Here is a 26,583-nt window from a genome sequence, read left to right as displayed (position 1 = left end):
GTGCCTCGAATAACACTTTTATCTTTAACAAGATTTTTAATGTATTGTATCCCTTTAATTCTTAGATACTTGTATAGTGGCACAATTATAATTTCCACAATGAAGGAGGTGGGGGGATGAAAGGAAAGAGGAAAAGCCTTTGTGCCCTAACTTACTGAAAAGCTTTGTCACACTTTGAATTGATTGACATGACCAGATGTATACAGGAGCTTTGGACTAACAGTGGTCCAAATTTTAATGCATCTGTACCTGTCTGTGGTCATGTTTTAAAAACCTTTTTTCTTCTTCCTACTCCCCAAAAAGAGGAATTTCCCAAAGCAGTACCCATGTACCTGCAGGTTCTGTCTGTTTGCACAAAGTGTCGTGAATGACTGTGGCACAAAAGTTAAGTTCTGTACTTGCAATGCCATTTCAGCTGTAGAATTTCCTGCAGCATCTTCGCTTCCCCACATTATTCCCCCTGGAGTCCTTCAGGGGTAATCCTTGATCCCTTCCTATTTCTCAACCACATAGTATGCATGTTTGATATTTGATTCCGAATGAACCATGTTTTCCTTCAATAAAACACCAAGAAAATTGATCTAATTTTCTATGGCTGCGATACAAACTGTGATCGCACACCACCAATTCTATCCCGCCTCCCTTGCCACCCTATCACAATGAAGCAGACAGTCCTCACCACCCACTCTCCCCACAACCCCCATCATACCGTCAGCTGAAACCACTTTTATACCATAGCTCTGATGAAGGGTCATCCAGATTCGAAGCATTAGCTCTATTCTCTCCCCACAATTGATGTCAGATCTCCTGAGGTTTTCCAGCATTTTGTGTTTTTATTTCAGAATCTAGCGTCTGCAGTAATTTGTGTCCATCCATAGCATCATCTGTTTTGTTTCAGTGTACCTTCTGCTGAAACGCTCATTTGTACATTGTTAGCTCAAAGACATGACTGTTCAATTCTCCTATGGCCAGCCTCCCACCCTCCAATCTCCATAGCAGCAGAATGTTGGATGACTCGTTCTAAGTTTCTCACTCATCACGTTTATGCTTACAGATCCCTTCATGGCTTCACTCCTTCATATCTCTGCTTTACAATTCTCCACAAACCTGTGTGGCATTCCAAATCTGAACACAGTGTGCATTCAATGAAACCCATCTCTCCCTACTCTCCCTCATAGGTGGCTGTGATTAGCAGTTCTATATTACACTTCCCTGCATCTTTTAAGACCCTCATTAAATCATCTCTTTGACAAGAATAAGAATGTATAAGAATATAAGAATAAAGAATGTACTTGCAGCATTGCTTACCTGCAATGGACTTCAAATTCCAGGCACCTTGAAACAGACTAGTAAGCCACTCAGTTCAAGGGCAATAAGGGGTGGGCAACAAATACTGACTTTACCTTTGATGCCCCTGAAAGATTAAATATGACTGTTATATTTCGCAGGACGATGCTGTTTTAATATCCATCTTTTGGGAGACAAATTTAGGGTACAAATTATAATCCAGGAATTTGAAATTTCCAGTACTGCCAAAATACAATCTTTGATTTTGTCTTATGTACTGTGGGAGGCTAAAATCTTTTCGCCAGGACCAAAAATCTCACCTATGCCTTGTGAAAGGCTTAAAAACTAGGTAGGCAGCATAAATATACCAAAGAAAATGTTGCGTAAAGCCACATTGTGGGCTCAGTCCAGTCAGTGTTGGAAATATAGTCCGACACTAATTAGATATTCTTTTGACCGTTGCAGGTGAGAAATTCTTTTTGTTTTATGAGACCAGTGTTTTGATTGCAGTCATGTCAATCTAAGCAGCCTATGGCCAGGAAGAATGGAAAAACAATCTAAATAGAAAGGGATGGTAGAACTCAACAGTTCAGAGGGATCTGGGTGTCCTGGTACATGAATCACAGAAAGTTAGTCTGTAGATACATCAAGGAAGACAGTAGGAAGACAAATGGAATGTTTACTGCAAGAGGAGTGGAATATAGAAGGAGGGAAGATTAACTGAAGGGTATTGGTGAGACTGCTCCTGGAATACTCTGCACAGTTTTGTTCCCCTCATTTGAAGAGCAGTTAAGGTTTATTCGATCAATTCCTGAGAATTCCTTATTTTATGAAGAAAGGTTGAACAGGTTGAGCCTATACCCATTGAAGTTTAGAAGAATGAGAAGGATTGTTTTCAAACTTATAAGAGCCTGAGGGGATTTGATAGGGTAGCTATTAAGAGGATATTTCCGCCTATGGTGACTGAGCAGAAACAGCTTAAAAATTAGGGATTTAAGATGGAACTGATGAGATATTTTTTCTCTGTGAGTTATGAAGGTGTGGAATTCTCTTTCTAACAAAACAGTGGAGGCTGGGTCATTATGCAAAACTGAGTTGAACAGATTTTTGATAGAGGAGGGCGTCGAGGGTTATGAGCATGGGGGGGGGGGGTGACACGTGATCAATTTGATCCAGGACGGGCCAGTTTTTGTGGGCAGGCTCAACTTCCAACGTAACATATTTTTAAACCAGGGAAGCTTGATTTACATTGGACGTAACTTGTGTTTGAAATTCCTCAATTGGTTTGAAACCAGTGCAACTAAAAACTTGTACAACTTATGGAAACAGAGGAAATGTTGGTATCGGCCACTTATGTCAAATGTCACTATTATAGCAAGCTCTTGCCAATAGATGGCTCTGTGAAGCTAATTTCTAACACCAATCTTGTAAATTTAAAGAATATTGTCATCTTGTAAAATAAAAAAGCTTGTATAAATCAACTAATTCTGGATGCTTCAAATGAATAGTCTATGTAATAGAAATACCAGAAATGTACAAGCTCTTTGGCATCCGTTGAGCTAAAAAGTGGGTAAGTGAGTTAATGTTTCATACAGGGCAGAATTTTATATTCCCATGGGGAGCAAGGGCGGGGCTTACAATTGAATGGATGGGATTCCCCTGGGAACCTGTCCGCCCAAACTCAGACACAATTTTATGCATGGGTGGACAGGACCTTGAGTGGGAAAAACACATTCATTCACATACTAAGTGGCCACTTGAGAGCCTTTTCCCACTCAGCCTCAATCTTTAGGCTAACGCATGCAGGTAGGGTGGGAGAATAACATTTTGCGTTTTCCCCATCTCAGGTGGGTGGGGGCCTCACTCTGAAAGCTCCCTTAGAGTTGGGACCGCCTCTCCACCCAGGATGTAGGAGTCCCTCCTTCACCCAATGTCCCCAACCCTCCCATCCCCGGGATGTGCCTTTTCAAAGTTCCTGGGACTTTGTCCCAGGCAGACCACTGCAGTATTACTTCTGGCCACCACAGTATGGTGCCTGGCCAGGTTGACTTCACGGGCATGACTTCTTTCCAAGGGTGGACTGAGTGTTAAATGGCAGTAGAAAATTGGTGGTTGCATTTTCGCTTCTAACTCTCGGTGCTTCGCCATCCTTAAAACTCTAGATATGCGATGCCCTCTGTTTAAACTACTGCTAAAGAATGTACCTATATGGGGTGGCACTGTGGCACAGTGGTTAGCACTGCTGCTTCATAACGCCAGAGACCCCGGGTTCGATTCCTGGCTTGGGTCATTGTCTGTGTGGAATTTGCATTTTCTCCCTGAGTCAGCATGGGTTTCCTCTGGGTGCACTCATTTCCTTCCACATTCTGAAGGACATGCTAGTTAGGTGCATTGAGCCAAACAGGCGCTGGACAGTGGTGACATGGGGAATTTCACAGTAACTTCATTGCAGTGTGAATGTAAGCCAAACTTGTGACTAATAAATAAACTTTGTTTAACTATAATATGTAAAACTAAGTACAGAGATAGTTTTAGCAGACTTTATGTTTTGGTAAAAATGAAAATTGAAACCGTTATTCTTATGTTCGTTTCTTATTCTTTTCTCATGTTATTTTTCCTTTGGATCTTGTGATTCAATCTTAGTTAATTTTGAGTTAACATTTCCTCACTTTGGCTAACGTGGCGGCAGTTGTTTGGAATCCTAGAGCTAGCAGACTGTATCAGGCTTAGTCATAAGTTTGAACTGTAATGTTCTCATGTTCCTATGTCTAACCATTGATTCAGCAATGCAAAAGCTAATAGCTGTTTGATTTGCTCATTAATCTTAATCATTAATGGCACCCATGGAACATTGTCCAACTGATGCAAAGCCAATAGAATGTTGCAGCACGTAGCCAAAACAGTGAAATAAAAATCAGAAAAGATGGTGAGCAAACTGTATATCCACACCCAAAATGAAAGCAAAATACTGTGGATGCTGGAAACCTGAAATAAAAACAAAAGATGCTGGATAAACTCAGCAGATCTGGCAGCATTTGTGGAGAGAGAAACAGAACTAACGTTTCAAGCCCGTATGACTCTTCAGGGCTCAAGCACGGTAAACGGAAGGATTATAAGGTTTATGTTAAAGGTCAAAATTATGCAGAAGGACTGATGGAACTTGGACTTTTCAATTGAAAGGAAGCAGCAGACAAATCTTACGAAGTATTCACGGTACCAAAGCAAGCTATTTTCCCCAACAGATCTATGCCCTTAATTACACTCCATGCGAATCTTTTACCACCCTTCTTCTAACTACATCACAATCTCCTTTATTTCTTTCCCCTGCATGTGCTGATCCTGCTTCTCCTTAAATCTATGAACCTCAACTGCTCCCTGTAGTAGCAAGTTCATCAATCTTACAACACTTTCATAACTAAGTTTCTCCTAAATTCTTTATTTATCAGTGACAGTCTTATATTTCTACCCCAAGTTCTGGTCTTGCTTTCAAGTGGGAACTTTTCTCCGTTAACCCTTTCCTAACCTTGAAAACCTCTATTCGATCACTCCTCAGTCATCTCTTTTCTCAAGAAAACAACCCCAGCCTGCTCAATCTTTACTGATAGGTTTAATCTCTCAACTCTTATAGAATATTAGTAAATATTTTTGCATTTTCTGCAGTGCCCACAGAAGTTTTTTATAATCTGAAAATCAAAATTGTTCAGAGTATTCCCAGGTGTGGTTTAACCAAAGGTTTTCAATTCTACTCCAGATATGAACACCAGTATCTTGTTTCTATGTTATTTATGGCCTTATCAACATGTATCATTACTTTTAGTGATTGGTGTATCGGTATCCTCCAGACCACACTGTTCCTCTACCTCAAGGAGTATGTGTCTTCCAAACTCTTCCCACCCAAATTTGATTTGAGTTATTATTGTTACATGTATTGGTATACATTGTATTGAAAAGTATTGTTTCTGTTGTGCTATACAGACAAAGCATACCGTACATAAAGAAGGAGAGGAGAGAGTGTAGAATAGTGTCACGGTCATAGCTAGGGTGTAGAAAAAGAATAACTTAATGTGAGGTAGGTCCATTGAAAAGTCTGATGGCAGTGGCGAAGAAGATGTTCTTGAGTCAGTTGGTACGTGTCCTCAGACTTCTGTATCTTTTTCCCGACAGAAGAAGGTGGCAGAGAGTATGCCTGGAGTGTCTGGGGTCCTTGATTATGCTGGCTGCTTTTCCGAGGCAGCGGGGAATGTAGACAGTGTCACTGAATGGGAGGCTGGTTTGTGTGATGGACTGAGCTTCACTCACGACCCTTTGTAGTTTCTTGCGGTCTTAGACAGAGCAAGAGCCATACTAAGCTGTGATGTAACCAGAAAGAATGCTTCCTATGATGCATCTATAAATGGTGGTGAGAGTCGTAGCTAACGTGCCAAATTTCCTTTGCCTCCTGAGAAAGTAGAGGCGTTGCTGGGCTTTCTTAACTACAGTGTTGGCAGGGTGGGACCTGTTGGTGATCTGGACACCTAAAAACTTGAAGCTCTCGACTATTTCTACTTTGTCCCCATTGATGTAGACAGGAGCACGTCCTCCACTATGCTTCCTGAAGTTGATGACTATCTCCTTCATTTTATTGACATTGAGGAGAGATTATTGTCATCGCATCAGTTCACTAGTCTCTCTATGCCTTCCCTGTACTTCATCCCTTCATTGTTTGAGATCCAACCCTAAACGGTGGCCTCATCAGCAAACTTGAAAATGAAGTTAGAGGGGAATTTGGCCACAGCCATCGGTATATAAAGAGTATAGTAAAGGGTCGGAGGAACAGCCTTGTGGGGCACCTGTATTGAGAATGATCATGGAGGAAGTGTTGTTGCCTATCCTTACCGATTGTGAACTATGGGTTAGGCCTAGGATCCAGTCACAGAGGGAGGAGTTTGGAGATATATTTTGTAGGAATCATTGTGTTGAAGGCTGAGCTGTAGTCAATAAATAGGAGTGACATAGGTGTCTTTGTTATGTAGTTGTTCTAGGATTGAATGTAGGGCCAGGGAGATGGCAATTGCTATGGATCTGTTGCAGTGGTAGGCAATCTGGGAGGCCGGAATTGATTTGTACCATGACTAACCTTCCGAAGCACTTCATAATGATGGATGTCAGAGCCACTGGACGACAGTCATTAAGGCACATTGCCTGGCTTTTCTTTGGTACCCGGGATGATAGTCATCTTCTTGAAGCAGATAGGGACTTCACGTTGGTGTAAAGGGAAGTTGAAGATGTCTGCAAATACCCCTGCCAACTGGTCCATGCAGGGTCTGAATGCTCATCCGGGTACATTATCCGGGCCAGTCACTTTCCGTGGGTTGACTTTTGAGAAAGCTGCTCTAGCGTCTGCAATAGTGACCTCGGATACAGGTTCTTCTGGGGTGGAGGGTGTGCTGTCGCTGACCTCTTGCTCAAAATGGGCATAGAATGCTTTGAGTTCATTGGAGAGGGGTGCATTGGTGCCAGCAGTTTTACATGCCTTCATCTTGTCTCCTGTTATGTCTTGCAGACCTTGCCATAGTCAGCAGTAGTCTGTGTGGCTAGCCTGGGTCTCTAACTTGGTCCACTACTGTCTTTTGGCATCTTTGATGGATCTCCGTAGATCATATCTCACTTCCTTGTATAGATCAGGGTTGCCTGACTTGAACACCTCAGAAGTTCATTTGCAATTCTGCAAGTTTATTAGCGCCTCCCTGTATTTTGTCCTCTATTATCAATGAATGTCCATAACTTGGCTTCTTCCCCAAAGTTTGAAATTGTACTTCTGTTTCTCAAATCCAAACTATTTCTATAATCATGAGCAATTGTTGACCCATCACTGATGCTTGTGGAACACCACTTCCTACCATTTGCCAATCTGAGTAATTATCTTTACCCTCTGCTTTCAGGCCACTCTGGCACTTGTCTTCTGATTGCAAATGTTCTGTGCTGAATTGTAAGTTTACAAAGGTTTTTTTGCAAACCCAGATATATGACTTGCACCTTTTTTGTTCTTTGAATAATTCAATAAAGTTGGTAAAACATGACTTTCCCTTTTAAAATCATGCTGACTACTTGTTATTGCATTTCCAGTTACTAGTTCTGTTTCAATTATGTCTTTGATTAAGGATTTTATTCGCTTTCCCACCACTAAGTTAATTGGCCTGTTGTTCTCTAGACTTGTCGCTCCCAATCACACTAACCATCCTCCAACTTTCTGGAACTATTCCCTTTCCGAATGATTTTTTTTATATATAAATATATATGTTTTTATGTATGTAATGTCAAGAGATGTGCAATGAGTTATGAAAATTAAAACCATAGTTACAAAATCAGTCGGACAAGGGGAAGTAGATTCACATACTGACACAATGAAATTCTTCACAGCAAGAATAATTTATGTTTTGAATGGAGTTCCAGATAGAATAGTGAGGATGAAAACCCTGGAATCATTTAATAATTAATGAGGAGATAGTGCCAGAGGACTGGATACTTGCGAACGTTGCATCCATATTCAAAAAATGGTGTCAGGATAAACGCAACAACTTTGGCCAGTCAGCTTAACTCGGTGATGGGAAAGCTTTTAGAGATGATCTGGAGCCAAGTTAACAGTCATTTGGACAAATATCAATGTAGGGAAGGCCAGAATCAGATTTGTGAAGGAAAAACCGTGTTTGACCAGCTTTACTTGAGTTTTTTGATGAGGGCAATCTTGATGTTGTCTGTAGTGTCTATGTGGTCTAAACTGCCACTTAGTAGTCTTGCCAACAAAGCTGAAGCCCACAGAATAAAAGGGAAAGTGACAACATGTAGAAATGTCGGTAGTATGACAAAAACTGGAGGATGGCGGCGGACAATTTTTTTTGGACCAGTAGAAATTGGGGCTACTGAGAGGTCAATATTAGGACAGCTGCTTTCCTTAATCTGTATTAATGACCGAGACTTGGGTGTGAAGAGCATAAAACCTGGAACATTGTAAACTATGCAGGGGATAGATCTAGGCTTCAAGAGGACCTAGGCCAGTGGAATGGATGGCACGATGCAGCTGGATTTAATAAAGAGGAGTGTGAAATGAAAATCTTGTAGGGAAGAACGAGAAAAGGAGGGACGTACAAAGCAAGGAAGTTATGACAAACCTTTAAAATTCTGATTCAGCCTCAACTGAAGTATTTTGTCCACTTCTGGACACTACATTTTAGGAAGGATGTAAAGGCATTTGCAACATTTTTAGGTAACCCATTCATTCTGCTCTGACGAAAGATCATTTCGACTCAAAATGTTGGCTCTATTCTCTCCCCACAGATGCTGTCTAACCTGCTGAGATTTTCCAGCATTTTCTGTTCTTGTTTCAGATTCCAGCATCCACTGTATTTTGCTTTTATATTATGTGAAGGCATTAGAATGATTATAGAAAAGATGTAAGGGAATAGTTCCATGGATGGAAAATGTTCAGTGTAATGGAAAGATTTGGGAAGCTGGGATTGTTTTCCAAAAAGGAAAGGTTGAGAGAAGATTTGAGAAGTGTTCTGAATCAAGGGGGATCTAGATAGAGAGAAACTGATCCCATTGACAGAATGGTTGTGAACCAGAGATAGTGATTGAATATGACTAACAAGTCTCAAGAGCTATTTGGGATGGACAATAAATGCTGGCCACATCCCGTGAATTAATTGTAAAAAAACGATCAAAATTGTAAAGAAATTATTATATTTCATACCACAGTTGGTTTGGATGGGGACAGGGGATAAAGCGTCTTCTTGAGTGGGTGAACTTAGATGAACAGAATGGCTTTTCTTATCTGATTATTTACGGTTTGGTTCTGTGCCTGAGGTTGTGGAGTACAGGGGTCTCCTGCCAGACTGTGGGAAGGTCAGTGCTGAGGGAAATTCTGTGCTTGGAACTCCATTAATCACACACAGGCAAATTTCCCTCCAAATACACACATATCGCTCCCTCCAGCCCACTTGTATTCACCAGACCATGCAGGGTGTCAGCAATCCTGAGGAAAAAAGGCCAACAGCCACCAGAAGAAGCCTGGTTCCTTCTTTTAACAACCCTCTCCCAGTGAATCTTTCATCTGTGAAACACCCATGCCGCACTTGGACCTTGTCCTCTGCATCTGGAGTCATCATACATCCACTTCCAGTAACCAATGCAGTAGGGTCCAGCTTCCTTCCTTTCGGTCTTATCTCTGCGTTTTACTATCTGTCTTCTTCATCCATCTCCTTGCTGCCCTATCTGCTATTATGAGCAGTTACACTCTCCCCTCCCCCAGCACAGTCCTTCCACATTGCCCCTTTTATCTTTGTCAGGACACACACACACACACACACACACACACACACACACACACACACACACACACATGCTTTGGTTTCACATTGCATTCCATTGAACTTCAGACCTTTGTTGTGGTGTCTGAGTCCTGCAATGTGATGCTGTCCAGATAGACACTTGGGTATGGCACCAGGGGGAAGGAGACCCCCTGTACTCCCCAATCCCAGGCTCTGTATGGATCTGACTTGGTGACACAGGAGGGTCCATGAATCCAGCAGCACAGTGCTGCCCATGAAGACCAGCTCAGCATGGAGGCAGGAACCGGTCTGCCTAGGCTGAGTCGTGTAGAGTGCATCAGGAGCAGCGCTACACTATAGCAAAAAGGCTTTGTTGCACTCACCTCTTGATCTCTTGTAGACTGAGGGCCACCTTGTGCAAGCCGCTCTTTAGCAAACAGCTTTTGGACTGATGTAATTTCATGCTGGCATGACATAACATTGGAAGGTCTGATAGGATGCCAGCGGGCAGCTATTTTAATGAGCAAGTATGAGACCAGCCAGTGGGAAGACCAACCCGCCATTGGCAGAATTGCAAGGTGATTTTACACCAGTGGGTTTCTGACTTTCTGGCTCCCTCTTGATTCACTGCCACTAAACTCACCATGGGTGGGAGAATTCTGCCGTTGGCTTAAGCAGTATTATTTTGCCACACCCTTGCATAAGGGTTGGTGTAATGCAGACCTGTATTATTTTTAAAAGTCCTTTGTATTGTCAAGTTGGTACCAAAAAGTGTACTCTAGGATTATTGTGGATTGGTATCTTTCTACATTGCATGTTGTTTCTTTGTGTCTATTTACAAAAGACTTACTGGGATGAAGTCAGCACCAAATAAATACAATAAATAATTGTTTTAAAATTGGAACAAGTTCACAAAGTTGGAAAAGTATTTAAGTCCTGTTTTGTTTTCGTTACAGGCAAGGTGGTTCTGGGAAGCTTATTTTAAGTCAATGAAAGCCATTGCACTTGCTACCCTGCAGATTATCAATGACAGAATCTATCCGTACGCTGCCAAGTCATATGAGGATTGGAATGATCCAACTGCTGTGGTAAGTGTGTGGCCCTCAGGCTTTGGAAGGCTAGCTGCATGGGCTGTTAATTTGTCCTCCACTTTGTGCATTTATTCTGCTGGGACCTCATCTTGCATAAAATGTTTGGACCTTTGTTTTTCCAGCTTATGTTTACCTGTTTGCCATTATTTCTCAAGCTTGGGCTCTGTAGATTTAATTAAAATCAGGCTCCCTTTCTAAAGCTCAACTGTGATCGCCACTACTTGGCTTAATGAAATGGTAATCAGCAGTTAACAATGGCTCATTCAGTCATGCAGAGAAGATGCACCGTACCTGTTATCTTATTGTCTAATTACAGATTTTACTGATTCAGTCAGTCATTCTCAACTTATTGCTTTTGTTTCTGAAAAATTGAAGCAATAGCCACAATGTCTTGGACGCTGTTTGAAGAATCTTTGAAGTTCTGTTTTGAGAGAAAATGTGCCACCTCATCAGTAAACTAACCAAAACTTTCACCTGGCTTTATTTCCTCCCCTTACTCTCCCTGTTTTACTGCAGCCTTGTCTCTCTTGCACAGTAGGTAGAAAATGTTTTACCAGCCAAAAATAATAACAGTTGAAATGCAGTGTTGTATCATAACCACAGTGATTCAGTTCTACATTCCCACGGCAACAGAATGATCAAGGCTCAATAAGTTTTGTTTTGAATGTCAGCTTTATTTATTTTAATAGTTAGGGTTGCAAATACTGATTCAAAATTAACTATTGATAATGTGGTAATATGTCAGAAGTCTAAAGTCTTGTGAAAGCTAAGGTTTTTTAACTAATCAACAGTTTGACAAGTCAGTATAATGGAATTATTTTTACTTAATATGTGTAAAATGAAAAGTTACATAACTAATTTGAATTATAAGGATCTTATGGAAATTACTTTCATCAAATTTGACCCTACTGCTTAATTACTTTGCCTAGAAGAAGCTAAAGTTTTAATTGAATTTGAATCATAGATCAGTGTCATCATTGCACTTCTCAAAATGTACTTTTCACTTAAACTGCGGGAAGTTGCAGTGGACGCAAGACTTTTTATTTAACAAACTGACTTGTCGATTAAGAGTTTAGTTCACAATTGGAGAGTGCAGATTGTTGAGCATTTTCCTTGTAGTTATAATAAGTCTTTAGAGGCAGAAGTCCCTTCACGAAAATCCCTTTATTTACAGAGTGCTATCAGTCAGCAGTCTACCTTCGGGAGTGCCAGAGGAACTGACATTCCCAGTTAAATACAAGGAAAAGACTCCCTGATTGGCCAATCAATTGGCTCCTTAATAAGAACCAAAGAAATAGGAGCAGGAGTAGGCCATCTAACCCTTTGAGCCTGCCCCACCATTCAACAAGATCATGGCTGATCTGAAGTCGATCAGTTCCACGTTCCTACTTTCTCCCCATAACCTGTAATTCCCTTGTCTATCAGAAACCTATCTACCCTTGACTTAAATATATTCAGTGAGGTAACCTCCACCACTTCAATGGGCAGAGAATTCCAGAAATTCACCACCCTTTGAGTGAAGAAGTTCCTCCTCAACTCTGAGCTAAACTGCACCCCCCCCGCACACACATACCCCCCAACCCCGTGCCTCAAAATTAATCAGGGAGTTCATATTCCAATAGGCAAACCTCAGTGGCCTGATTGAAGTTATTACAGTAATAGATTGTCTTTGAATCAGAAATGCAATTTACAGCGAGCTTTCAGATTCAAGACACAACTCTTTTCCCTTTGGGCCTGGTGCCCCTGATTCCCATAGTGACCTTCATGCCGTGGTGGAAATGCTATAATACTCCAGTTTTATTGTAGTCTTCTCACCCTTGTTGTATGCTTGTGTTACTTTATCTTCTCAGTATAAACTGTGGATATTTCCAGTGCCAGAGCCAGTGCTGGCCTGCGACTTGCCTTTGAGAAAAGTAATTATTGACATTGGTTTCTCATCCACTTCTGTCCAAGATGGAAAGCAGTGCTTATCAGTATTACCCCACCTAGTGGTCCATTCTTTCTTAATACTTCACTGAATGCAGTCTGTATTCTTCCCTGAGCTAAGTTTCCTAATCAACAGTGACCAGTCAAGTTTAAGTGTATATCACTGTCGAAGAAAACAGTTTAGTACACAGAAACACTTGGAGAGCATAGCTGAGAGAAGAACCTAAAGAGTTAACACTTCCAGAGGCTGTTTTTGGCCTTTTGACCACTACAGGATGAGAAGCAACTTGGAATACTTTCTCAAAGTATTCACTGGAAACACATCTAGGGTAATTGGACTGAAGCATTGAATAAATCAAGTGTTTTTATCCAAAAGCTGTAATTGAAACCACATTGTGGTTGGATGTAATTTAAAAGATATCATAGACAGAGTGATGTGCCTGTCTCCATAGTCTTGCACAGGCCAAAGATGCAGGAATCCATGATTGTAAATGTGTCCACTCCCCTTCTGACAAACATTTGTGCATCTTAAAAAGCTGCGTTCGGTTTTAACAGAATGATGGGTTGTATAGATGCTGCTGTGTTAACAAGCAGCCTTTATTGTTCCACTGTCTGTCCAACGCAGCATGCCTCTTAAGTTGTAATCTGATCGGTTCAATAAAGCCGGTTCTTTCTGACTGTGTTGCTTGTCGTGCATGTCTGTAACGTTTTAGGCAAAGGAAAAAGTATCTCATATAGCGCAAGTCAGCACTATAACATCATAGTTATTTACTTTGGATTTATGGACAGCATGAAATTGAGAAATGCCAGCTTCCGGAGACTTAAAATATTGTTCACGCATCATGAGTAAAAACACCAATCTCTGTTTTGAACAATATGCTCTTTTCTTTGATGTTGAAATGTTTGAATTTCGTGAAGCAATATTGTTTTACGGTTTTTCATATCTGTAAGTTGAACAATCATCCTTTTGAACAGCTTAGAGGATCCAGTGAATGGACACGGCACGCACTGTTTTCAACACTGGCATTTTTGTGTTTAAGCCTTTTCTAGTTGTAAAAGAGTGAAATCCATTATATTTTTCATTTTGGGATGTTGGAATTTTTAAGTAATACTTCAGGTTCTAGTCATAAAATTTATTCAATAATTTTCTGCAAAAACATAAACGGCTGCTCAGTGTAACATGGACATGGCATGTTAGCCACACTTAATCTGATGCACAAGAGTTAAGCCACTCATTTGAAAAACTCCAGACTTTAAAACCACTTGCATCTAATGCACAGTATCAGTTGAGGTCGGGCAGGAGAGGTTTCATGTTACTAGGCTGGGCCAGGCCAGATGGAGCATCAGAATTCTACCCAAAGTAGATCTGTAGAATGATTAAGTCTGTGTTCATGATTTAATTAATAAAGATCATTAAAATTCTCATTAGAATTACACAGTAGTGTAACTCCAGGTAATTATTATTAGAAATATACTTTAAATTTGTAATGTTTTTTTTCAGACTGCATTAGATATCCTTCAGCAGAATCAAGATGATTCCCCAGTAGCTCAGTGTGCACATTTATTGCCTGCTGAGATACTGAGCCACAGGGTTTGTATTTTATTCATTCATTGTGATGTGGGCATCACTAGCTAGGCCAGCATTTATTGCCCATCCTTAATTTCCCTTGAAATGGTGGTGAACAACCTTCCTGAACTGCTGCAGACCGTGTGATGTAGGCACAACCACAGTGCAGTTAGGGAGGGAGTTTCAGGGTTAAATGAACAACTAGTAGTACGTTTGCAAATCAGGAGGTGGGTGTGGCTTAGAAGAGGACTTGCAGGTGGTGGTGTTGTCAAGTCCCAAAGAAGTTCCAAATTCAGGTCCTGATTTAAGTACCCTGATCTTAATTGGCATATTAATGAACCATTGATCCAGTGACAGTGAAGGAATGGCAGTATATTTCCAAGACAGGATGGTGAGCAGCTTGCAGGGAAAATTCCCATGCATCTGTTGCCCTTGTTCTTATGAATGATGGCAGTTGCAGATTTGGAAGTTGCTGTCTAAGGAGCCTTGATGATTTCCTGCAGTGCACCTTGCAGACAGTAAACATTGCTGCCACTGTGCATCAGTGGTGGAAGGAGTGAAAGGTTTGTGGATTGGGTGCCAGTCAAGTGGGATGCTTTGTTCTGAGTCTTGACGAGTTGAGTATTGCTGGTGCTGCACTCATCCAAATACATGGAGAATATTCCATCACATTCCTTACTTGGGCCTTGTAGATGTGGACGGGCTTAGGGGAGTTGGGAGCTGAGTCACTCACCGCAGGATTCCCAGCCTCTAAGCTGCTTGTAGTCACAGTATTTATATGGTGAGTCCAGTTCAGTTTCCCATCAATGGTAACTTCTCCCACGAAGTTGTAGTGAGATAAATGAGATTATTTAAATGATTGTAGATTTTAAATGGTTGGTACTGCTTTTATATAATTCATCGTATTTAGTCAGTCAGATTCAGAGTAATTTTGGCTAGAAATTCCCAAAAGTGCTGGACTACAGAAATTATTTGGCATTTAATTGTTCAAAGTTAAATTGGAAAAACAGTAATAGCAACAGTTCTGCTTTTGCATTAATGGGTAGGTAATATGCCACAATTCAGATATGAATTTTAAAGTTCATATATCCTCATTGCATTAGATACCTGCAGAAGTGCAGCATAATTTTATTGATAAAAATCAAAAATGCTAAAAATATACCATTTGGTAAGCACCTATAAAGAGGTAAAACTTGTAAACTTTTAAAGCAAAAACAGAAAATGCTGGAAAATCTCAGCAGGTCAGGTCTGACAGCATCTGTGGAGAGAGAATAAAGCCAATGTTTCAAGTCCGGATGACGTTTCGTCAGAGCTTTTGATATGCTTTATCAAAACTGTAAGCTGAAGCTACACTCGGAGAAAAGAGAAAAAAACTTCAGTCACATAAAATTAGTAGTTTAATTAATTGCTTAATAGGACACAACTAGATAATAAAGATCAGCAGTGAGATAATAGAGGGGTGGCACTGTGGTTAGCATTGCTGCTTCACAGCGCCAGGAACCCAGATTTGATTCCCGGCTTGGTTCACTGTCTGTGTGGAATTTGCATGTTCTCTGTGTGTCTGCGTGGGTTTCCTCCGGGTGCTCTGGTTTCCTCCCACAGTCCAAAAGGCATGCTGGCTAAGGTGCACTGGCTATGATAATTTCTCCCTCAGTGTACATGTCCAGGTGCTAGAGTATGGTGACTCGGGGATTTTCACAGTGACTTCATTGCTGACTCATGACACTGATAAGTAAACTTTAAAACTTTTAATTTGAAATGAAACAACTTGTGGTTGTTTAAAATGAAAAGGCAAGGGAGGGGCCCACACAAAAAAAGGGAAAATTTGATGGAGAAGAAAAAACTGCAGATGCAGATGTCTGAAATTAAAACAGAAAATTGTGGCAAAATGCAGTGAGACTGCTAGTCCCAATAAAAAAAGGCCAATGTCATGTCACAGACCATACCCCCAAATGTCTTCCAATAACAAGTTAGAATTTGATTCCTAGCTACTCTGCACTGCACACCCAACTCCTGCAGTTAAACTTTTCAAGGACAAAAAATTATTTCCTTTCAGAATTAACATTTGGTTGTAACGCAGAAAAATCTGCAAACACACAAAACTGACTGAAAGAAAAAGGCTTCACATTTAAGGTGGACCCTTTCATTTTTAGCTGCTGACTCGCCTGTATCACTTTCAGCACTAGGCTTTATATCACACACCTTATATCTTAAGTTTTGGGAAAGCAATCACCTACAGTTTGTACATAATGATATAGTCCTGCCATGTTTTTTTGATGGGGAGATATTTTTTAAATATTCATAAATAAGACAAAATATCTGCCAATTCCTTTGTTTGTCAAAGCTGGAAATGTATCCTTTTTTCCTATAATTTCTTGTTCAATGTTCCTCTGCCAAAATTGCTCTTCAAAAGTAAACATACGATAACATTTAATTTACTTTTTTTTATAAAAAAAGACTATGTCAGCAATCAGAGTCTGTCTGTTCTTATGCCTCCTTCATGTCACATGAGGAGTGTTCTGGATCTTGTGAATTGATGCCAAAATTGCTGGCTTTGGATTCTGGCACTTACCAAGAATCTTTGAGGTTTAAATGTCTGGAAGGAGCACTTTTATGAAAATCCAAATCAGAAAAACAAATTTTTATCTTGCCAGTGATACATTTTTCTAATGGAGGGAGGGTGAGTTATACATGATTAGAATGATCTGGTGATTTCTAGTGCAATTACTGATTTGTCCGTTGCATTATCCCTATTAGATCTGTAATGATTTACACTATCCTGAGATTAGCAGCTTCAAGACAAATTTGGCACTGACCTTTCTGTTTCTTTGTTTGAGTTATTTTGCCCTGCTGGGTCATTGGACAAACCATAATTCTCATTCTGGTAGTTCCCAAATAAGAACATGTGAACACAAACTAAAATTATTTACAAAGATTGGGCATCTGACAAAAAGTGGAAATTGCAAAAATATAGACAAACTGTTTTTACATTGTGCTTGGAAATTTCAAACTATTGAATGTTTTGTCAGCATATATGCTAATTTGGATTTGATTGATCGGGCCAAATGAGTACTCCACTACTCAGGTTATTAAAATGGAGAAATACAAAAGACTGTTTGTGGTCTAACACCAACAAACAATACCAGTATATACATTTATCTTTATTTTGCATTGGAGCAAAGTATTCATTGATTGATCAAACTGAATGAAGTGATATTTGATTAGATTGAGCACTCTAGGCAAACCATATTTTAAGACTCTGTTTTATTGAAAATAACCCAGGCATGAAGTTGGATTCTGAGAGTATCAATAAAATTTGGAAAACTTGTTAAAGTGGCTTGTGAATTCCATAGCTGATGTTTTATTTTTCTGGTGTTTAAGATAGTGATCTCAGAAAGAGATTTTTCTTGGAGCTTTTGAGCTTTTGGTATGTGTTTAACTTTTTCAGATGATATCCTTGCACTTGCTGGGAATTATTTGATCTCTCAGAATTTGGAACCAGACAAATCAAATGAGACCTGATTAACTATTCAAGCGCAGACTAATGTTTTAATGTTGAAATGTTGCTATTTCCCCTACATTAAGCATTGAATCAAATGTTTGCTCACATTAGATACATGTGGCATGCTAGGTATGATAGATGGAGGCTTTGAGGGATTTTGAAAAGTAACTTCGGGACCTTCCAAGTGCATGTTAATCAAAATTTCACTTATGTTATTTAACCTGCTCTATTACTGATAACTTTTTTTATCCCTGTATACTTTTTAATTTAGAAAGTGGTGAGTGTGAACAATCCTCTCTTCCTCCCACTTATTCCACCTCGGTCGCAAGGTTTCACTGCTGTTGTCCTCACGTACGATCGTGTCGAGAGTCTATTCAGAGTGATCACGGAAATTTCTAAGGTGCCCAGCCTTTCCAAGTTGCTCGTTGTGTGGAACAACCAAAATAAGAGTCCACCTGAAGGTAAGATGTGAATTCAGCATCATTGCATTGGTAACTACAGGGGAGATAGGAGATATGGGGAAATATAAAACTAAATAGTCATGTGACGGAAATTGAATGGGCAAGTTCAACCAGTGTGCATAGTTTGTATTTTTAATGTCTAAAATTATGGATTTTCAAACCTTCTCAATGTATGTGGTGGCAGAGTGGTTAGCACTGCTGGCTCACAGCACCTGGGACCCGTGTTGAATTCTGGCCTCGGATGACTGTCTGTATGGAGTTTGTGTGTTCTCCCTGTGTCTGCTTTGGTTTCCTCCCACATTTCAAAGATGTGCAGTGTAAGTTGATTGGCCATAGTAAATTGCCCCTTGGTGTCAGGGGGCTTAGCAGGGTAAATACATAGTTACAGGGATGGGGTCTGGTTGGAATTGTTGTCGGTGCAGACTCAATGGACCAAATGCCCTCCTTTTGCACTGTAGGGATTCTTTAAAAAAAGGGTTTAAAGTTTTTTAAAATATAAAAAGTTTATTTATTAGTGTCACAACTAGGCTTACATTAACACTGCAATGAAGTTACTGTGAAAATCCTCTGGTCATCACACTCCAGCGCCTATTCAGGTACACTGAGGGAGAATTTAACGTGGCCAATGCACCTAACCAGCACGTCTTTCGGACGTGGATGGAAACCTGAGCACCCCTGCAGACAGGGGAAGAACATGCAAACTCCACACAGATAGTGACCCAAGCCAGGAATCGAACCCGAGCCCCTGGCACTGTGAGGCAGCAGTGCTAACCACTGTGCCACCATGCTGCCCTTCTATGATACTTGTGTTATCCAGGCAACTGGAATTTCAGCTACGAACTTCTCCACTTTTTTGACTTTCTTTGAGACACCTCCATAAAACCCCAGCTCATTGCCTGTGTTTGGTTACCCTACACAATATCTCCTTTTTCTTGGTATACATTTTTACCTGATTATTCCCCGAGAAAACGCATTGGGACAATTTTTTACATCAAAGTTACAATAGATTTTCACGCTGGTTCAAAAGCATTTGCATCCATTTTCCCAAAGCTTGGATTGGGATCAGAAATTTGGCACGTGAGAAGCTACAGGCAATAAATGAATGTCTGGCTTTATTAGTTAGGAAACTAGGGTTCAGGGCCATTGACTTAATTAAGGTTGAAAAAAATAAGCAGAATGAAGTGTATCAGAAGTGACTGATAGAGGAGACTAAGCTTGGTTTGAGAAGTTGCAAAGATCACATGAAAGAAAAACTGAAAAGTACAGCTTCACAATTTTGAGATCCAAAGAAAAATGAGTGCGAGAAAATGAATTAAATATATCGGAAATCTTGCAAATCTAAAATCCTTCCCTCTGCCTCAGATGGGGAAGCAATATTGAAATTTTGAGGGGAGTTATTGACTTAGGAGTTGTTTAGGGTGATTTGTTAGCACACAAGAGAGAATGTTTCTGGAGGGATTAGAAATGGGAGCTCTAGAGGAACACAGTAAGAAGTCTCACAACACCAGGTTAAAGTCCAACACATTTATTTGGTAGTAAATGCCACTAGCTTTCGGAATGCTGTTCCTTAGTCAGGTGAGTGGGGAGTTCTGACCACAAACAGGGCATATAAAGGCACACACAGTTTACAGAATACTGATTAGAATGCCAGTCTTTACAGCTAATCTGCTATTCAAGTCTTAAAGGTGCAGACAATGTGAGTGGAGATAGCATTAAGCATAGGTTAAAGGGATGTGTATTGCCTCCAGACTGAGTTGGCCCTAGGACACATCCTCTAGGAACTCCTGCACTCATGTCCTGGAGCTGGGATGACTGACCTCCAATCACTTCAACCATCTTCCTTTGTGCCAGGTATGACTCCAACCGGTGGAGAGTTTTCTCCCTGATTCCCATTGACTCCAGTTTTGCTGAGATTCCTTGATACCATACTTGATCAAATGCTGCCTTGATGTCATTGTCTGTTACTCTCACCTCATCTCTTAAAGTTCAGTGCTTTCGTCCATGTTTGAAATTCAGCTCTTTTGTTCATGTTTGAACCAAAGCTGTAATGAAGCCAGGAGCTGAGTGACCCTGGCAGAACTCAAACTGGGTGCCAGTGAGCAGATTATTGCTGAGCAGGTGCTGCTTGATAGTACTGTGGATGACCCCTTCCATCACTTTACTGATGATTGAGAGTAGACTAATAGGGCAATACTTAGCCAGGTTGGATTTGTCCTGCTTGTTGTGCACAGGACGTAGCTGGGTAATTTTCCACATTAATGGGTGGATACCGGTGTTATAGCTGTACTGGAATAGCTTGGCCAGGGGAGCGATAAGTTCTGGAGCACAAGGATTATTGCCAGAATATTATTAGGGCCCATAGCCTTAGCAGTATCCAGTGCTATCTGCTTTTTCTTGATACCATGTGGAAGAAATCAAATTGGCTGAAGACTGGCACGTGTGATGCTGTTGACCTTCTGACTGAGATGAATCATCCACTCGGCACTTTTGGCTGAAGATTGTTGCGGATGCTTCAAACTTATCTTTTGCATTGATGTGTTGGGCTCCTCCATCTTTGAGGATGGGGATATTTTTCACTACGTTTTTTAATTGTCCACCACCATTCACGGCTGGATATGGCAGGACAGACAAAACCAAAACCTGATCCCTGTCTTGTGAGATCATTTGCCCCTCTGTCTTATCACTTGCTCCTTATGGTGTTTGGCATGCAAATAATCCTGTGTTGTAGCTTCACCTGATTGACACTTCATTTTGAGGCATTCCTGGTGTTGTCCCTGGCACGTCCTCTTGCACTCTTCATTGAACCAGTGTTGACACATCTCATGGATGCTCAGTTTTGACTTGCTCGAGCTATTTGATGTCTATCTATTTAGCACAGTGGTAATGCCACGCAACAGGCTGAAGGGTATCCTGAATGTGAAGATGAGACTTCATCTCCATGAGGACTGTATGATGGTCATTCCCACTGAAATTGTCGCAGACAGTTGCTTCTGTGGCAAGCAGGTTAGGTATGTTTTTGTCTCTTGTAGGTTCCCTAACCATCTGCCACAGTCCCAGTTTAGCAGCGATGTCTTTTAGGACTTGGCCAGCTCAGTCTGTGCTGGTACTATCAAGCCACTCTTGGTGGTGGATATTGAAACCTCTCACCAGAGTACATTCTGCACCCTTGCCACCCTCGGTGGTTCCTCCAAGTGGTGTTCAACATGGAGGAGTCCTGATTCATCAAGTGAGGAGGGGCATTGCGGTAAGTGATAATCAGCAGGAGGTTTCCTTATCCGTGTTTAACCTGGTTGCATGAGACATCCTCAGGCCTGGAGTCAGTGTTGTGTGCTCCAGGGCAACACCTTCCCAACTGTATAATATTCTGCTTCTGCCGGTGAGACACGACATACCCAGGAATGGCGATGGTGGTGTTTTGGACATTATATGTAAGAGATAGTTCTGAGAGTATGACTACCTCAGACTGTTGTTGACTAGTCTGTGAGACAACTCTTCGGCACAAGCCACCAGATGTTAGTAAGGCGGACTTTGTAGAGTCGGGAGGGCTGTTTGCCATTGTCATTTCCGGTGCCTAGGTAGAGGCCAGATGGTCCATGCAGTTTTATTCCTTTGTGTTTTCTTTGTAGCAGTTGAATACAACTGAGTGGCTTGCTAGGCATTTAAGAGTCAACCACATTGCTGAGGGTCTATTGGCTCAGTTACCAGTGGTGGCGATGTGCAAGAGATCGGAATTGGAGGAATGCAGTATTTATTTATTTAGCAAATGCAAAGTCCCTAAGCCAAACAGTTTCTTTCAGTCCTGCTGTGTTGAGTGTTAGTAGGCCTCTGCTGAGTCTGTGGATTGGACTCTCTTCTCTGGTGTGGCACAAAGTTTGTTCTCTCCTACAGGCATGTAGGAGGCTGACACTAATATCCCATCTGTGGAGACAGGCCAAGCAGGGGCTGAGGCCAGTCCTGAACCTGTTGAGGGTGGGCCACTCTTTTCCCTTGGAAGGTTGAAAGCAGGCAGCTGTTGGGTTGGGTTTGAGATCAGGTGCATGTTTGTCATGTCCAATGATTCCTATTCATTTTTCCAGGTGGAGTTTGCATTGAAGTCCTGTGCAGGAAGAATTTTCCATCAGCCTATTTGGTGTGTGTGGATGTGAAAACAAAAAATGCTGGAAATATGCAGCAAATGAGGTAGCATCTGTGGAGAGAAAGAGTTTACAATTCAAGCTGCTGACCCTTTGTTTGAACAGTCCGTTCTGATGAAAGGTCATCAACCTAAAACTTCAAATCTGATTCTGTTTGCAGATTCTGCCTAACCTGCTAAGTATTTCCAGCATTTTCTGTCTTTATTTATGATCATTTTCACATTGGTGCTTAGCCCCACAGTGACTCAGTGCAGGTCAGCGAGCACAGAGGTGATGAACAAACATGACCTTCTGATTTGGTGAATTAGGATTCAGGCAATAGAGTTTTGTTTCAGCGCAAGTTTACAGAATGTGGGAGGCCAGCCAGGAGAGTCTTGAACTAGTCTGAGCCTAGAGGTACAAAAAGCTTGGATGTGAGTTTTAGCAGAGAATGAGCTGTGGTGGGGGATAATGAGGTGGGATAGGTGCTCTTGTTGATGGAGAGGATGGAGATGGAGATGGGGTCTGAAGTTCAGGAGACGATCACACAGGGTGCTGAAGTTGTAAATAGCGCAATTCAGCCTCGCCGTAACAATGGACTTGGTGATTAGGGAATGGTGATTAGGGCAGGAATGAATAGTGGTCTCTTCGTTGGAACACTTTGTTTAACGCCAGAATGGAATGATGGAAGGATTTGGAATTAAGTCACTGTAGTGGTACTCCATCTCTTTTCCACCAGGGGATTTTCACAGTAACTTCATTGCAGCATTAATATAAGCCGACTTGTGACACTAATGAATAAACTTTAAAACTTTAAACTTTAACTATTTCAGATCTGTTGAAATCATCTATTGTGTGGTGTTCTGCATTCTTTGAAGAAGAGAAAAGTTTTATTGTGCAGAATACCAGTCCATGCCTGGTTTGTAGATTTGTATTCCTGGGATTATCTTTGTATTCCTGGGATTTGTTTTTAAAAAGTTAATGATGGTAAAAGAGCATTCATTTTCCTGGAATAAAAATTTCAATTCTGCTTCAAAATACGAAGCATAAAACATAGTCTTTGCCTTTTAAAATAATAATCCCTTTCCGGAAGAATCAAGTTTGTGAGCTGATAAGAAAATCAGCACCACCTGGTTTTAAGGTCTGCCAGTAAGCTCTAACCTTTTTGGTCTAACTTAAACACTCAATTACTGCAAGTAATGCAAGCTTTTTACTAAGAAAAATGTAATTTATAGCCAATTAAGCTCAGGAAGTTATTGACGATTTAGAGTAATGAAGCAAAGTGAAATGTACACATCTCAATAATATGCGATACTTTAGTTGATAAGCAGTAGTAGTTCTGTAATACGAAACGTTTACAAGCTTTACTGTGCAGGAAAGTAATGTAAAATATCACTAATTTTTAACTATTTTCTTCATTGCAAACAGTGTAGCAATTGTTTTGGTTCCTAAGTTGCTTGCCTGTACATTTAGTCTGTAATAATGTGCACGCAATTGCAGTTCTGGCATTCCCAGCCTCCTCTCCCATAAACCAAAACAAGCTGGGCACTCCAAAATTAAACCAAGACTTTGACAGAAGTAGTAAAAGAGATTTATGGTGTAAACCTAACCTTGTGCCTACAGTAAATCATTATTTAACTATATAATGGCTCGGGAATGAAGAGAAAAGGCGATGTGCCCACACTCAAACATTGAACTGTTTTTGCTTTTCAAACACTGATGAACCTGTTGTATAATTCCAGCACATTCATTTTTTTTTAAAGCTGTAAACAAAAATGTGGATTATACACTTCCCAAACGCTATTACAGGGCTTGGCACTATTGACTGTGTGTACCACATATGCAGAGAGGACATGACCACTAATTCTGTGTGTGATGCCATTTTTTAAATTATATCTGTAACGGCTATAATTCTGTTCAGAGTGTAAGTCCTCATCATAATCAGCTTCTGAGCAGCAGCCCAGGGCACCTTATTGCCATCACGCCAATGCTGCTCACTTTAATCTCCCTCAAATCCAAACCATAGGTAAGCAGTTGACATTTCCCTATAAATATGTTTAATACTAGCAAATGGAAGGCAAATCCATCAACAAAAGAACTTGCATTTATGTCTGGCTTTTCATGACCTCGGATGTCCCAAAGTGCTTTACAGCCAATGAAGCACTTCTGTTTAAAAAGTGTAATCATTGTTATAATGCAGGGAAACATGCCAACCAGTTCATACAGAACACGATCCTACAAACAGCAGCGCAATTAATATCCAGACTAGTGATATTATTCAACTCTGCCTCGCTAAATATTTTTAAGACGCGTGTTGATGGGTTTTTGATAGGAGAGGGGATTAAGGGTTATGGGGAGAGGGCAGGAAAGTGGAACTGAGCAGCGACAGATCAGCCATGATCTTATTGAATGGCGGGGCAGGCTCGAAGGGCTGGATGGCCTACTCCTGCTCCTATTTCTTATGTCCTTATGTTCTTATGTTCTTATGATGTTTGTGGATAAATATTGGCCAGGGCATCAGACAGCTCTATGAATGTTCCTTGGATAGCACCTTGAGATTCTCTCCATTCACCTGTAAAGTTAAATGGGATCTCAGCTAAATATCTCAGCTGATTTATTTGTAATGAATCATCTTGAAAACTTGTTGCTGGTAGGAATTGCTAGTCAGTTTTTATGCATTAAGGTATTTGCAGTGGAATAGACTAATTTCCCCGTGGGATGAGGTTGAAATAATTTCTGTCTAAGATCTATATCATTTAACCAATTAATTTCAAACTGTGGGATAATGAAATTTTCTGTGTAGCAAAGTGTCAGTTGCCAATAAGAGTTAACGAATTTTGTATTGCGTTACAATAAAATTATGTAGAATGGCACAGTGGTTAGCATTGCTGCATCACAGAGCCAGGAACCCAGATTCAATTCCTGGCTTAGGTCACTGTCTGTGTGAAGTTTACACATTCTCCCTGTGTCTGCATGGGTTTCCTCCGGGTGCTCCGATTGCCTCCCACGGTCCAAAAAATGTGCTGGTTAAATTCATTGGCCATGCTAAATTCTCCCTCAGTGTCCCCAAACAGATGCCGGAGTGTGGCGACTGGGGGATTTCCACAGTAACTTCATTGCAACGTTAATGTAAGCCTACTTGTGACTAATAAATAAACTTTAATTATGTCAGTTGCTGGCAAAAGTCATTATTGAGAAATATAACACATTGTTATATAATAGATACAGAGTGCTATATGAAGATTCCTCTTGAACATTTCCCTGATGAGGGGGCTATTGTCTAAAATCTGTTGCATAAAGTTCTTATTTCTTTGTGTGTGGTTGATTTAATCTTTATTAGATAAACATTACACAAATGTTCTTGAAGTTTAAAAATTATATCATGACTTTTTGTAAAAACTTTAAAGACTTAGCGAATTGTGGTTTGCCTCTCAGGCAAGCTTAAGTTTATTTAATCAGTTTTAATGTGCTTCGTGTTGGTTTGTACTTTGGAGATTTAGCTGTCATCGAAGTCATGCTGATCGCTGCAGAATAACCTTGCAAGACCTGTCTGATGAGGGGGAGGTTGGTAAGACAGGGAGGGATGGTGTTCAGCTGGAGTAAGTGGGATGGATGACAAAGGATAAAAGGGAATAGACTGAAATGACCATGGTCGTAAGCCAATCTGTGGGAGCAGAAAGATTGCAATATCAAATTGGCTTAAGGATTCACTCTGCAAAGCTGAACGGGGATATCTCAATGGAAACTCGGTGACATTTCAAGTTTTTAGGTGTCCAGATCACCAACAACCTTCCTAGTTCCCCCATGCCAACACTATAGTTAGCCCACCAATGCCTCTACTTTCTCAGAAGACTAAGGAAATTTGGCATGTCAGCTACGACTCTCATCAACTTTTACAGATGCACCATAGGAAGCATTCTTTCTGGTTGTATCACAGTTTGGTATGGCTCCTGCTGTGCCCAAGACTGCAATGAACTACGAAAGGTCATGAATGTAGCCCAATCCACCACGCAAACCAGCCTCCCAAACATTGACTCTGTTAACACTTCCTGCTGCCTCGGCAAAGCAGTCAACATAATTAAGGACTCCACGCATCCTGGACATTCTCTCTTCCACCTTCTTCCATCAAGAAAAAGATACAGAAGTCTGATGTCACATACCAGTTGACTCGAGAACAGCTTCTTCCCTGCTGCCATCAGACTTTTAAGTGGACCTTAAGTTGATCGCATTGATCTTTCACTACCCCCTAGCTATGACTGTAATACTACATTCTGCACTCTCTTCTCTATGAACGGTATGTTTTACCTGTATAGCACGCAAGAAACAATACT

At 40.8% G+C, this 26,583-nt stretch overlaps 1 protein-coding gene across 3 annotated transcripts in view; it reads left to right on the top strand.

Moving 5' to 3' along the window:
• ext2 (exostosin glycosyltransferase 2) overlaps nucleotides 1–26,583 on the top strand; it is a 153,919-nt gene that overhangs the window by 83,776 nt on the left and 43,560 nt on the right. For all 3 annotated transcript variants that reach the window (XM_080189872.1, XM_080189870.1, XM_080189871.1), the window contains 2 exons: nucleotides 10,550–10,681; nucleotides 17,951–18,140. In XM_080189872.1, coding sequence (XP_080045998.1) covers nucleotides 10,550–10,681; nucleotides 17,951–18,140 — 322 coding nt within the window. The remainder of the gene's footprint in view (nucleotides 1–10,549; nucleotides 10,682–17,950; nucleotides 18,141–26,583) is intronic.

The sequence above is a fragment of the Carcharhinus amblyrhynchos genome, chromosome 6 (assembly GCF_965287045.1).
Source record: "Carcharhinus amblyrhynchos chromosome 6, sCarAmb.v2.hapA, whole genome shotgun sequence".
In the NCBI taxonomy this organism is placed as follows: Eukaryota; Metazoa; Chordata; class Chondrichthyes; order Carcharhiniformes; family Carcharhinidae; genus Carcharhinus; species Carcharhinus amblyrhynchos.
Note: the sequence above shows the minus strand (reverse complement) of the source record. Positions and strands in the feature narration are given on the sequence as shown.